Source organism: Saimiri boliviensis, chromosome 6 (genome assembly GCF_048565385.1).
Source record: "Saimiri boliviensis isolate mSaiBol1 chromosome 6, mSaiBol1.pri, whole genome shotgun sequence".
Taxonomy (NCBI): Eukaryota; Metazoa; Chordata; class Mammalia; order Primates; family Cebidae; genus Saimiri; species Saimiri boliviensis.
In genome coordinates, this window is record NC_133454.1 from 16,517,829 (window position 1) to 16,532,291 (window position 14,463).

Below are 14,463 nucleotides of genomic sequence, written 5' to 3' on the forward strand. Positions count from 1 at the left end.
AGTATTGGAGTTCCACCTCTAGCTTCTGCATAAACCTGAATAATCCGCCTAATCACTGTGCCAGTTTTCCTTTCTGGACACTAGGGGATGATGACAGTATCTTCAGGGCTATGTAAGGATCAAGAATCAAATGTGATATATCTTTACTTGTGAACTGAGGCAAGAATACCCCTACCTGTAGGCATTCACGGTAGCCTTTATATGAGAGTATTAAAAGTATTGCATAGCCTTCTTGGCTTCTTAAATTTAGTGATTTGTAAGTAATGTAAACCATTACTTTATAACAAATACAGATATATTTTCTTCTTGAATTTAACATTTATATCAATTTTTAAGATAAGAAATGAAGCATCAGTGACATTTAATTTTATATATTTTATATACTTCCACGGGTATAAATGCATTCTCTTAAGACTTTAGGAATACTTTTGTGGAAGTTGTTGGGAAGCTCTGAAATGATTTTTAATTTATCATTTGTCATTATTATCTTAGGAAAATCCTAAGGAGGATGCAAGAAATCCAATCATAGTAATCGATTAAGGGGTTATAATGAGAATCATGAGTTTCTGAAAATCTTCTTTAAGGCTAACTGGAAATTCTAGGGAAGTCCTAGATGATCTACAAACCCCTAAAGGAATCTTCTAGGTATTTAAAAGAAGTCAATCAAGAAGAATGATAGAACATTTTTAGCTTTCACTTTACCTCTATTATTTCATTATTCTTTTCACTAAAAACTACCATTTATTACATTTACATGTTCCAGGTACTGGGACAAGCAACATGCACACCTCATATATTTGACTTCTTACAACATCCTTGTGAAGTAGATTTGTTATCTTTATTTTACAGAGGAATACTCTGAGGCAGAGAGAAGTTATATAACTTGCCCAGGGTCACACAGCTGGCAAGTGGGAGAAAAGTGATTTAAACCCAGGTCTGGTTTTTTTTTTTTTTTTTTTTTTTTTTTAACTGAAAGGCCCAAGAGCTGTTAGAGTTTCTAAGAGAGAAAGGATTCTAAGTTACCAGGTATTTTATAGTTCCTTTCTCAGCTGGCATCCATCTCAGAATCTTTAGTCTCCACTCTAAAATTATCTCATTTACAACAGAAATGACTTTCTCTTTATTTTCTATACTTTTCTCTTCTATAAACTTAATTTTTATACCTGTTATCTGGAGTCAATATCTTCCTTTTTTTTTCTGTGAGAGCCATAGCCATCAATTCTCCTCTCTTTCTTCAGAGCGGTGATTCTCAAACCTTAGCTCACATGAAAATCAAGGGCTTGTTAACACAGATTCCTGAGCCACATACCTAGAGTTTTTGATTGAGTAGGTATGGAGTATGGAGAATTTCTATTTATAACAAATTTTTAACATACACTAAGGCATCTAGCCCAACGACTGCAGAGAGTACCACTGCTCTGGACTTCAGAGAAAAGGTTGGCAACATACAAGCTAAGAAATGTTCTTATATTTTTAAATGGTTAAAAAAATCAGAAGAATAATAATATTTTCTGACATATGAACATTATATGAATTTCAATTTTAATGTTTATAAATAATAACGTTTTATTGGAACATACTATGTACCGTCTGTTTAGATATTTACATAGACTGCTTTCTCTCTACAACATTAAAATTGAGTGGTTGTGACAGAGATTGTATGGTTTGCAAGCCTAAAATATTTATCGTCCTGCCATTTACAGAATCGGTTTGCTGACCCCTGCTCTAGGGCAGTAGTTTGTAATCCTAGCTGCACATTGGAGTCACTTGGGGTGCTCTACAAAATAGTGATGTCTGGGTCCCACCCTGAGAAATTCTGATTTAATCGGCCTGTAGTGCAACCTGGAGGGTCCTTAATATATAAACATACCTAATTTGTCCTGTCTAAACAAAACAGTAAGCAAAGCACCTAAGAGAGCTACTCTGCCTATAAGAAAGAGCTAGATAGTCCAGTCTCTTTATTTTATAGGTTAAGAAAAAGATGTCTAGCAATATGAATTATTGTCCATATTAAAAGAGGTTGTTGCTGTTATTTGTAACAAATCATAGTTGCATATTGCTTTAATATTGATTTTTTTTTACAATTCAGGTTATTTTTTTAAAGTACTACATTCCCACTGTTAAAAATGCAAACCAAATATATGTAGATAGGTTTAAATTCAGTGCATAAGATGAAAATCAACTAGTGAAGTTTTCTCGATAGCCACTTTTTCCATTTGGGAATCAAATAAAGTAGTTGGCTTGTATTTAAGGGTCATGCTTTAAGAAAAATATACATACATACTAGAATTACATGCATTACTGAGAGATGTTCACATTCAGAGAGACACTCAGAACCAAGATCAATTCAGAAATTGATAAAAATCCATGTTTCTCCTGTTACAATTATTTCCTGGCTTTTGCTCATCCCCTCCCAGTTTCTAGTATTTGCTTCTTCCTTATATCTTTATTTCTCTCATTTACTGACAGGGGTAGTTGGATAAGTTGTTCATTGTTCTATAGTATAGAGGTATGAAATGAAAAATGAAAGATAATGGCATCCATCCCTTCCTAAGCCAATGGCAACACTTAAAATTTTACAAACACACACCCTACACCTGTACCTACAAGTATATGCAAATATACAAATACAAATTGGCCTGTACAATATCAGCTCTTTGGCAACCTTAGTTTTACATATAATATTATATATAACTTGGACATCTTTCCACATAAGAATTTGTATATATATCTTACATTCCTACGTTATAAATAAACTAATTTTAAAAACATACTGATGGATACTTTTTAAATACACACACATGCATATATCTGGGATAAATTCCTGGAAGTTGAATCACTACATCAAAGAGAATTTTCCTTTTTAAATATTTGATAGATAATTCCAAATTACCTTCCAAAAAGGTTTCAACAGTTAATGCATCTCCATTAGTCCTCGATGTGTTGATTTAATAACCTCTTTTTAAACGTTTTTTCTTAAATATGAAGTTGAACATTTTTAATGTGTTTTGTGTTTTTTTGTGGATTACTACTTTATGTTCTTTGCTTCATTCAGTTTTATATTTTCTCTTAGTGATTTATGAAAATTCTTTGTATATTAAGACAATTTCCCATGGAATGTGTTGTAAATAGTTTCCCAGTTTGTTGTTTGTCATTGTAGATTATTTACCCAAGGAGAAGTTTTGTGTTTTCATATAGTCACAATTGTCTATCTTTTCTTGCATGGCTTTAGGCTTCTTTACTTTAATATTATACAAAACCAAATCTGTGTTTTCTTCTAATATGTTTACAGTTTCAATTTTTATAGTTAAATCATTGATCCATCTAGACATTATTTTGATGGCAGGGTTCATCTTTAATATTCTCAGTAGGCACTATGAGATATGTATTATCCCAGTTTTACAAATGATAAAAGAATCTGGCATGGAAGTGATTTTCCAGGACCCCTCACTTCCATCTTGCAGTATTGAAGCCTAGACTTACTCTACTGCCTCTGAAAATGTGCACAGTCAGTTACAACTTTCTTCTACTATAGCAAATGTTATTCTTCTTGCATATATACTGTTTTGCTGAATTCTTTGCTTAAAAATATGGAATATTCTTTAGTGAGACATTGCTGTTGTAGTTAATGCCTCATTTCCTGCATCTATAAAATAAGAATAGTAAGTTGGCTACCCTAGTCCACTTAAGGAAATTAGGCAGTAAATATACAGGTATATCCCTGGGATTTTGCAGGCTAGACAAGTATACTCAGGTGTTTTAAAGAAGTTTTTAAGGCTAAGGGCCTTTTTAAAAGAATATATACACGTTAAAATGGTATCTTAAGCCCTATTAGAAGTCCTCCCTGATTGCCTTGACAGGGAAATCTACATGTACTTTTTCACCTGTAACTTGTTTTATTTAATCCTTGCTTGTGAGCTGCTCTGAGATTTGTAACATTTTCCACCTCTTGTTTTTCGTTTTTCTCTCCTGCGCCATCCAAATATCCTGGCAACTATTAAAATAATAATAATAAAATATGTAAATTTCTTTTTTTTGCCAACTTCTAATGGAAAGAAATAATGGTACTTATTCGCAGGTTGAATAAAGCAGGTTTTTAAAAAATTCCTCTGAATCCCCCAATGGGGAAAGGCATATTAAAATTTATCTATGTTTTCCATAGCATTGAGTTGTAATATTTGGGTTCATTTATTAGGAAGGGCTGCAGGAAATGTGACCTGTAATAACCTTGGGAAGGGGAAGTGTTGTTAACTGAAACGCTCAGTTTTGCATTGAAAGCCGGTAAAAAAAAAAGTTGTGGAATGATGAGAGCTGGGCATCCATGTGGATTTTTTAAATGTCCTGGAAGTCACTGGTTGTATTGTTAAGTATTTACAATTGTAATTACCTAGGCTCCTAAGACAGACGGAACTGGGAATCAAAATAAGTGGCTGCCTTCTCTTACGTTGCCAAAGGATCTCCAGCTTAGGATAAGATTGCCTTTTTCTTCCTAAAAAAAGGCACAAACAATGACAGCCCAAAATAGCTATTTAGTCAGAACTGACGACACTTTCTGAATGCTTGTCATTAAGAGAGAAATAGAAAATCCTGCTTTTCTTCTTCCTTTAATTTCTCTCCCTTAAATACTTTGCTTCCTCCTGAAGCTGCCTCACCTCATTGCCCAGGAGAAATGCCCAGTAACTCTGATGGTGCTTCAGCACTACTGCAGGCTCCAGAGGGGAGGTGGCTTATGCAAAACATATTAAAGAAAAATCCTAAAAGTCACTGCAGCTTTTTCTAGTGAGTTATGCTGATCTTCCCTATTGCTGGAAGCTGATGGGGAGCATCGTGGCAAAGACATAACCACTCTTTTTCCTCCCACTATTTTTGCTGCAGTGAGAACTGTTCATTTCTGCTTGCATTTTGTCAGATAGCTTTAGAATTCTAGCTCAGAATTAGGGCTTCCCAAGGCTAGAAATAAGGGTATAGAACCCTAAATTGTACTTTGTCTTTTTGATCAAGTAAAATTTGAGTTAATTGGCAGCATCCGGTGCCTGAAAGGAGTGACAACAGACAGAAGGATCTGATGATGTTTTTAAGTTGTTGTTGTTTTTTTTTTTTCCTTAAGGATTTATAGGGGCAGAAGCTTTTATTTTTCTCTCTTGCTGTCTCCCTTCCGGAGCCTGCTGAACATTTTCCATTCAGCAGCAGTTGCTACTGAATCTGAGGTTATGTTACCCCTGGAATCTTCTGTCTCCATTTCAACCCCATGTTGTTACTGATCGTCATTTACCAATAAAGCATAGTTTTGAAAAATTGGCCACATTGTTTTATTATGGATCCTAGGAACTTTAGATATCCCTAAAAGATGTAACAGGGCAGCGAAGTAGGAGAACGTGGTACTTCTCAGTCCTGTAACTGCAGATCACCCCAGAGGAACCCAGCTCACATTTTAGGGGACTTTATGTGACAATGATCCTTTAGTCCTGGTCCTGTTCCACATGGAGAAGCAGAATGAGACATGTTTGCAGTGATTTGTAGAATTTGCCAAAGAGGGTGCTGCACCGGAATAGCCTGGAATATAGTGCAGAGCTCATATTAAACCTCCAAAGGGAAAAGTGTTTCCTCTTCATTTATAGTCTGCCCGATGTGATCCCATTGTAAAGTATTTAATAGGATAACACCAGGGCTCTCCAGAAATATAAGTAACTCATTGGTTAAATTTCAATTCTTCACCTTTCCCCCCCTCCTTCCTGAGTGAGCTCATTCCCCCCTCCTTCTTTTTTTTTTTTTTTTTTTTTTAATCCAGTGATTTAAAATGCTAGAAGGAAAAGCAACTGAGGTCTTAACTTTCAGACGCTGAATTCTCATCTAATTGAAATTACTGGGCATAATGCTATATATAGCCAATGAAGAGATTCTGAGCTCTCACTCAGTGCCTTCAAGACATGTCGTTTTGTAGTCAGAGAAAACAGAGATCAATGCATTTTCAAACTGACAGAGGGAACGGATGCTCTTTAGTAGCACATGCCCAGGATCGTGTGTGTGGGGCTTGCGCTGTGCTGAGAAGCTGAATACCGGTCCATATGCTCCTTATTTACTGCAATGTTCTTTGCATGTTACTGTGCACTCCGGACTAACGTGAAGGTAAGAGGAGGCGAGCCGGCAACTGGGCACAATATACATGTTAAACCAGCTGCAGAAAATGTCTACCTTGTGTAGCTTCAGGACTTTTCGGATAGCTGGCTGAGCAGGCAGATTATTACAGGTGGTTGCAAAGGCTTTGTTTTATTGTTGCCGTGCAGCCTCGCTGGGGGAGCATGTTGGAACGCTGCTGTGAAGTGACCTTCAGGTTTAACTGTTTGTAATTCAGGTTCACGCTCATAGTTGGAGAGTGGAGAGGGGGGAGGAAAAGATGAAAATTATTTAGGTAGGCCAGAACCAAGAAATCAGAGAAGGTAAAAAGCTATAGGGCATGCTTTGAATTACGATTTAGTCTTTCTTTTAAAAAGTGCTGTGAGCTGCCTGTGTTCTTGCAGCTGAATTGTTTAAGAGCCGGGGGGTTAAATCTAGTGACTGTAATGATATTAAATATGATCTGTGGGAAACCTGACCGTCCTGTGCATATCAACAAATGATTATTACTGGGAATTGGTGATATTGATTATACAAATCGTCAGCTCTGGGTGGGCTGGTTGCTTCAGCTGCGTGGGCGCTGCTGTCCCGCTGCTGTCACCCCACTGACATTCACTTGCTGTCGCTAATGAGCCTCTGAAGTTGAGCCTAAGTTTGGGAGATTTACCCCTTGTCATGGGCAGGGCATTATTATTGGGAAGGTTTTCTGACACGGTGTTCATTCAGCACTAAGCCAGACAGACCAGCTGTGGAATTCCAGTTGCATAATTTAAGTGAATTACATCCTTGGTTAACAGTTTGAGCTTATATTTCTTATTGAAGGAAGTCCAAAAGGAAAGTGATTACCTTTGAGAAAAAAAAAATTAAGAGGCAGTTAAGACTACCTAAAATTTAAATCTTTTTTTCTTTAAAGTCCAATATCAAGTGTTCCCCCTTTTATTTTACTGGGGGAGTGTTTTAATGTGTCTGGGTACTAAAGTTGCATTTTCTGTGTTTACAAGTTTTATTAAAGAACTCCGTGCTGCTCACTCTTTTGTAAGCCTTTTTATTTTCTATTTGAATTTCAAACAGGTAGTATTTATGTTTTGATGACCAATTCTTTTACAACTTAAAACCTGGAAGCATTCTGTGTATCATTTTGCAGAGTTCTATAGAATTTGTTTTTTACTACTTTTTAAATGAACTTTAGTAGTCAATTTTCCTCTATGTATAAGATGTAGACAGTCAACAACAAGAAAAAATAATTAAAAACATGAAGCATATGCCCAAATATCATCTTGGATTTCTCTATTATCATCTCCTGTTCTAAAGTATAGGTATGACATGCATTGTTTTGTAAACTCTGTAAATTGTAAATGTTTTCCCTCCTCATCTTTTTGAAGGGAGAAAAGTACTTTCTTCAGAGGAAGCTCCATAAATAATTTAGATAAAGAAATAACAATCGTTTTGATATTTCATTGTTATGTTTTGGAAGTGCAGGAAAAGCTAAGTCTAAAGTTTCTTTCATACTGGGCTTTTGGAAATTTCTTTTTACTCTTACTTTTAACAGTTGTCTTTATGAATTTAGCTTTACATTTTTCTCATTGAAACTCAAAAGCAAGAAAATAAAAACTTCACTAACAATATATTAACTAAATACAGATTACTTTTGAATAATAAATTCCTAGTACTTCGGCTAATCTGTACTGAGATACAGATACTTCTTATGTATTGATTGATAGAAATTGAGACCATATGCATTGCCACATACAACATGTACAACCTTCCTTTGAGTAGATTAGTTTTGATTTTAATTATACTTTGACATTTTCGATAATTAGCTCTTGCATTCCCTTGAATAATTTGTAATTTTTTTAGGGTTATCTTGTTTTTCTGACATAGCAAGTCTTGCAAAAAGAGTTTGCAGTTCATTTGTGGTCTGTTATTTTGTGACATTGGTGCAATAAAGCCTCATCTAATATTTTTATCTATTTTGATTTTTGTTTTATTTATATTACGTTTTAAAAGTGTTTGCTTTTATTTCTATTGTTGCGAGCAGTACTTATTCACTTGGTTCTGCCAAATACTTGCTTATAGTATATAGTTTTTCATGTTTGCCATGATTTAATATGATTATTGTTAACAATTCCCAAAACTTTAAGGTGGTTAAAATTCAAAGGATAGAAACATTTCTTGTCTATTTTTATGCACACAATAGACCACTAGAGTCATAATCTTTTATTCTAGAATAAACTTTTTTGTTAATTAGACCTTTATAATGTGTAACTGAAAGAATTTTATTGAGAGTGGTATGTTTTTAGACATTGTACATGTTTTTATGTAACAAGATGTTAAATCTGGACCACTGGTGTAGACACACACACACACACACACACACACACACACACGTATTTACAGACTTCAGAATGTGACTCATGGGTCTCCATTTATTCATTCATCTATTAAAATTTTTTGAATGACATCTAGGATTTATGCACCATGCTAGAGTCTTGGAAACTAAGATAAATAGAAATAGTACTTGCTTTTAAGGAGCTTCCAGTCTAGGAAAAGACACAGACTATAAACAAATAAATGCTTTGAAGTATCTATGCAGGGCATTATTGGAGAAGAAAGAAACAAGCAAAGAAAACAAACAAAATCACAGGCTAATTTTACCTGAACTGATCAAGAAAGGTTTCGCTGTGAGGTCACCTTTAAACTGAATCTTGACAGCTAATGGACTTTTGCCAAAGATGTTAGAGTAAGGAAGGCATGCTGGGTAAAGGGAGTGTCAAAGGCATGGAGCTAGGAAGCAGAGCACTTCAAAGAGCTGCAAATAGTTTGAAATGGTTAGACATGGGTTCTTACAAGGCTGAAGAGGAAAATAATAGGGTAAACCATAAACAAAGAAAAGATAAACCAAGGCTCTGAGAATTGACTGAGCGGTCATCACAATCTAACTCTTTGGAAATTGTGTTACTTTGCTACCTATTTTCTAGAAGAAGAGCTTTCAACAGAAGGAAATGAAAGGAATGAAAAGTTCTAATCACTGGACATTATTTATGGGCTGTGTTTTCTTGTTAGTTTTAAATAGCGTTTGATAAAGATTGACATTACCTTGGCTCGGATTTTTATTTTAACTTTTTACAAAGTATGATTAGAACAATTTAGTTTTAGTCTACTCACTAAAATGAAGCAATGCGATAATCATGTACAAATGTAGTTCAGTTTCCATCTGAAATTGTCCATATTTTATGAAAAGTGCATCTTTAATGAGAAAACATACAGGAAGCTTGTTGCATCAGATGTCTGTATCATTTTTGTCTGTGGAAATGGCCCTATTTTTGAAGGTAATGACACTAATGATAATTTTCTAAATAACTTTATGTTCTTCATCTCACTGTTTCCCTTTTTTTGTTGCTGCTACAAACATACTCACATGTACACTCACAAACCTACAGTCCGTGAAATACGAATCGCAAGTATTAGACCAATAGTACAGGCAAGAAAACAGGTAGAGAGAGGAAATGACTAGTCATTGAGTCAGAAGCAGGTTCTCTTGAGTGTTGACTTACTACTTTTTATAGTAAATCTTGCTGCCTACTGTATAAATTAAAGAATTCTGCTCCTTTATTTTAAAAATTCACTGAGGGTAAACACAATAACTTTTAAGAGAAAGCATGTAACAGAATGGTTTTAAGTCGTGGGTTTTTGGGATTTCAAAAGAACTACATTTGAACTTGTCTTCCCCATGTATTGCATAGCTTAAGAAAGTTTACTTTTTTCTCATCTGTAAAAGAGGTATAATAATTGCTATTAGCTATTATAAGGATTATATTCAGTAAGGCATGTAAACACTATAAAAAGTTCTTAGACTCTAGTAATAACTCAATCAATTTAACTCTTCATTGAGAAAATAAAGACCTCCAAGTAGCAGTAAGGCTCTAGAGTTGCCTTCAATAAAAATTGCATTAGAAATTGAGCCCAATTAAAATATATCTATAATTAATGAGAAATACATTTAGGTATAATATTTCCTGTCCCACTATAGTAACTATCACAATGAAACATATGCATGTATTCTCATGTTAGCGCCATGGAACCTGGAGTTTTAGTTTGTTTTGTTCACCTTTATATCATCAGCACAAAGAGCTATGCTAAGTACATAGTAGGTACTCAAGAGATACTTTAAATGAATGCATTAACTGAGTTTCAGACTTCTTTTTTATTCACTCAGCCTACTTTCAGATTGTTTATCTTAATGCTTGTTAAATTATTTTGAGAGAAAGAAAAAAAGAAAGAAGAAAACCTCTTAATTTTGAAGTCATGTGGGCTTCAGTTTGAATAGTAATGGCTTTGGCAGTCACAAGCCACTTACATGAAGTCACGAACCCTTTTGGATCTGTGTGGCCAGGTTGTAGAGCTAGTTTGGAGGGAACCAATAATTCACACTAAAACAATTTATTGAATCCTAAACACTCTAGAATTCAGGCATTTATATGCTCATTTTCACCAGGTTTAGTCAGTGAAATTGCTCTTTTCCAAACACCCCACCCTTTTCTGCCCCTGATCATTTTCTAGAAATTTTTTCCTTCAGTGGGAGTCCTTTCTTTGCATTGACCATATTTGTCTAAATTATGTCCTTCCTTTGATAAACAGTACAGGGTGTCTGTATCTATCTTCCAAGAGCTGGAACCCCAGTCACACTAATTCCCATGTTTTATCTCTCCTTTGATGTAGTGAGTGTAATTTCTCCATCATTTATGGCAATAAATCTTATATTGCCTCATATCATCACTTGCATTATTATTTTATACTGGTAGTTAATTTTATTTATGTTTGGGTATTGCCCTAACCCCAACTAAATTTTAAGATTTTTAAAGACAGGAACTATAAACCATTTTTTAAATCTTTTTTTCTTACAGCTTATTTATATTTAGGAATTCAAAAAATGATCAGTGGACTGGTTGAAAAAGAAACTTCCAGAAACTCTGTCTTCTTATGCTGCTGACACCTACTCTTTGCTAGATCCTATGATGCATCCCACATTTTGATGCTTTTAATAAACACATAATTTGTTGTAGGCAGGGCTTGGAATTATGAATCAGAATGTGTGGACAGTTTGAGTAACACCTATGGCTCATAACAAGTCAGAGATGGTACCTCTTAGGTTCCAGTTGAATAATTATCTCTTTCAGGATACCTATAATTTATTAGTTCCTCACTGGACTCCTTTAGTACGGTCTCCAAATGTTTGGAAGCTATGGTCTCCAAATGGTTGTGAGCCATTTGGAGATCAATTTGGTATATTGGGTGTCTAATACCTAAGCCTAGTTAATGCGTTAGATTTACAATTTCTAACAAAGCACATTAACTCAAAACTTAAAAAATTAAACAAGGAGTTAATAAAGAATAAAACAACACATTGAACAATAACAATAATAGCTACTATTTGTGAAACTATTAGTATGAACCATGAGCTATACCAATAAGTTTGCATGTATTTTCTCAAAATGTTTCCCAGTGACCTAAGATTTCTGCACTTTGGTCATTATTATTTTATAGATGAGGAAACTAAAGTTTAGGGAACAAAAATAACTTGCCTAATATTACAACTATTAAGTGCCAGTGAAGTCACCTTGTAAACCAGGTTCGTTTCACTGGAAACCTTTGTAACAACCCTCCTAAATAGATAGTATAGATATGAAAATTACTGTTACTATGTTATGGATATCTCAAATCTCTTTTTAAAATTAGGTAAGGAATTAAGTAAACAATAAAATTGCATATGTCTTACAGAGTATGACCTTGCCATTCCTTTTTTTGGCTTCTTTCTAATACATGTTGGCCAGAGTCAGGCCTGAGGCTTTCTTTTGTATACTACATTCATCCTTCACCAAATACTTGGTAAGTACCTATTATGAGTCAGGAACTGAAATAGTATTATAGATAAAGGGTTAAATAAAACAGACAATAATCCCTACCCTGATAGAACTTACATCATAGTGAAGTAGGTAGAAAATAAACAAAACAGTTAAGTAAAATACATGGTATATAGTGATAAGTGTTAAGACAAAAAATCGTGGAAGGAAATTGGAGGTGTGCATTGGGGGATGGGCTGGTTTAGAGTTTTAGATTAGGTGGTTAGCGAGGGTCTCACTGAGAATATGACTTGGAATAAAGATCTAAAAGATGAAAACAAAATATACTTGTTGGAAAAGGTAACAGAAAGTGTAAGTGCAAAGTCCGTGAGCTAGAAGCCAGTTCTTAACTGCCTGGCATGTTAAGAACCTTCTAAGAAGCCAGTGTGGCTGAAGAGAGAAAGGTCAAGAACATGTCACAGTGAAAAGATCATGTAGGACTTTGTAAGCTAGGCTTTTCTCAGTGAGATGGGAAGCCAGCTAGGTTTTGAACAGAAGAGTCACATGATTTACCTAATTTTTTTTTTCTTTTTTTTTTTGAGACAGAGTCTGGCTCTGTTGCTAGGTGCCAGGCTGGAGTATAGTGGCACCATCTTGGCTCACTGCAGTCTCCACCTCCTGGATTCAAGCAATTCTCCCTCAGCCTCCCAAGTAGCTGGGACTATAGGCATGCGCCGCCACGCCCAGTTAATTTTTGTATTTTTTAGTAGAGACAGGGTTTTACCATGTTGGCCAGGAAGGTCTCGATTTCTTGACCTTATGATCCACCCATGTCTGCCTCCCAAAGTGCTGGTATTACAGGCTAGCTAATGTTTAAATAGGATCACTCAGCTTGCTGTGTTGAAAAGAGACTTTAAGAGAAAAAGGGCAGGAGCAGAGAGACCAGTTAGAAGTTCCTGCAATAATCCAGGGGAGGGATGTTGAAAACAGATCAGGTTGGTGCCAGTGGGACTGGGGGCAGGTTGTTCAATTCTGTTTGTAATTAAAATTTTGATATCTATCTTCTTCTTTTTTTTTTCTACACTGATATTGCGTCCTCCTTAGGTGTGATGTGTGGGTTTTCAGCTCTGCTATATTAATTAGAAAAAAATGCTTTGATAAGTAATTATCATGCAGTTTTACTGCTTCTTAATCCTCTGAACATTTTTAGAAGGTAGGTTACCCAAGACTTGAGTCATACATAAGCATTCATGATTTCATTTTCTTTTGGCCTCAGCTCTTCTGATCCTCAGAGGATGCTGCCCTAGTTATTAAATGAGTCAACTATAAGCTACTTAAGGGCAGGAACTGTGTCTCTTATATGTATTTTTGTACCCATTGCCTTGCATATGACAAATGATTAGTAAATATTTGATAAGTAACAGACTGAATGAGTGAATGTTAGCCATTAAAATAGCTGGACATATTTTATAAAGTACTTTTTTTAGAGTGGATGTGGTACCACCAAGTAAGAATAGATGCACAACAAGGTGGGTTTCATTTCTAATGAAAAATTAAGATTAATTAATTAATTAATCTCTAATTAATATCCTCTCTCATGTCCATTATGGCAGTATGTTTCCAACATCAGAATCTTAAGAAAGCAGCCTGGGAATCTGAAAATGACCCTAGGTAAATCATTCATAAGACAAGTTTAGAAAACACTATCATATAGCATATATTTGGAATTCTCCAGTGTGTTCAGAAACTGCTATGTTTTAATAATAGTTATCTAAGTAACGTATAGATCCAAAGATTTTCCATACTTGGATTGCAACATGTAGTAAGAAATAAATTTAAAATTCCAAGTATGTTTTCAAAAGCAATACTTACTTTTACCAAAAGTTATGCCTTGTGATATTTTCCATTACAACTTTTTAAAATGTCTCTCTTTTATAATGTTGACCAAAATTAACTAAATGTGTTATAATCAGAAAAATAACTGGGGAAATGCAGTTCATAATGCCCCTTTTAAAAGATTCCTCCATTAACCTTTATTGACTTTGAAGGGGTGTAGAATGGGTCATAACTCATAATTTGAAAAACATTGTAACATGTTCCCTGTCTTAAGAAAAATAAAACCTCAATTGGGAATATGCAAATGAAAAGACGATGAATTACAACAGTCAGCCAACGGCAAGAAGGGAATGTGTAAAAGTTGTGAACTCAACACAGGGTTTCTCCATATAGCCTGGTTCACTTACCAATTAGGATATTCCTTTGGGAATTCATGGTTTGGTGCTTACTTCCCTGGCCCTGGTCTTTGGGATTTAGCCTACTCACCTACATACCTCAGTATTTCTAATAACAATAGCTAATGTTTGTTTAGTGTTTATGATTGGTCAGGCAATGTGCACATTACTCATTTCATCTTCACAGTATCTCCAAGAGAAAGTTTTCTATTAGACCTATTTTTACATGTAAAAGGACTGCACCAAGGAGGTTTAGTACCTTCTTTCGGGTCTCACAG

General features: G+C 35.0%; 1 protein-coding gene across 11 annotated transcripts in view; it reads left to right on the forward strand.

Moving 5' to 3' along the window:
* DLG2 (discs large MAGUK scaffold protein 2) overlaps positions 1-14,463 on the forward strand; it is a 2,103,224-nt gene that overhangs the window by 625,033 nt on the left and 1,463,728 nt on the right. For 2 of the 11 annotated variants that reach the window (XM_010345623.3, XM_074400265.1), the window contains exon 1: positions 1,503-6,126. The exons of 8 other annotated variants lie outside the window; for them this stretch is intronic. In XM_010345623.3, coding sequence (XP_010343925.1) covers positions 6,085-6,126 — 42 coding nt within the window. In that variant the 5' untranslated portion in view covers positions 1,503-6,084. Of the gene's footprint in view, positions 1-1,502; positions 6,127-14,463 lie in introns of those variants that run through there. One more of the 11 variants, XM_010345624.3, reaches the window with a different exon arrangement.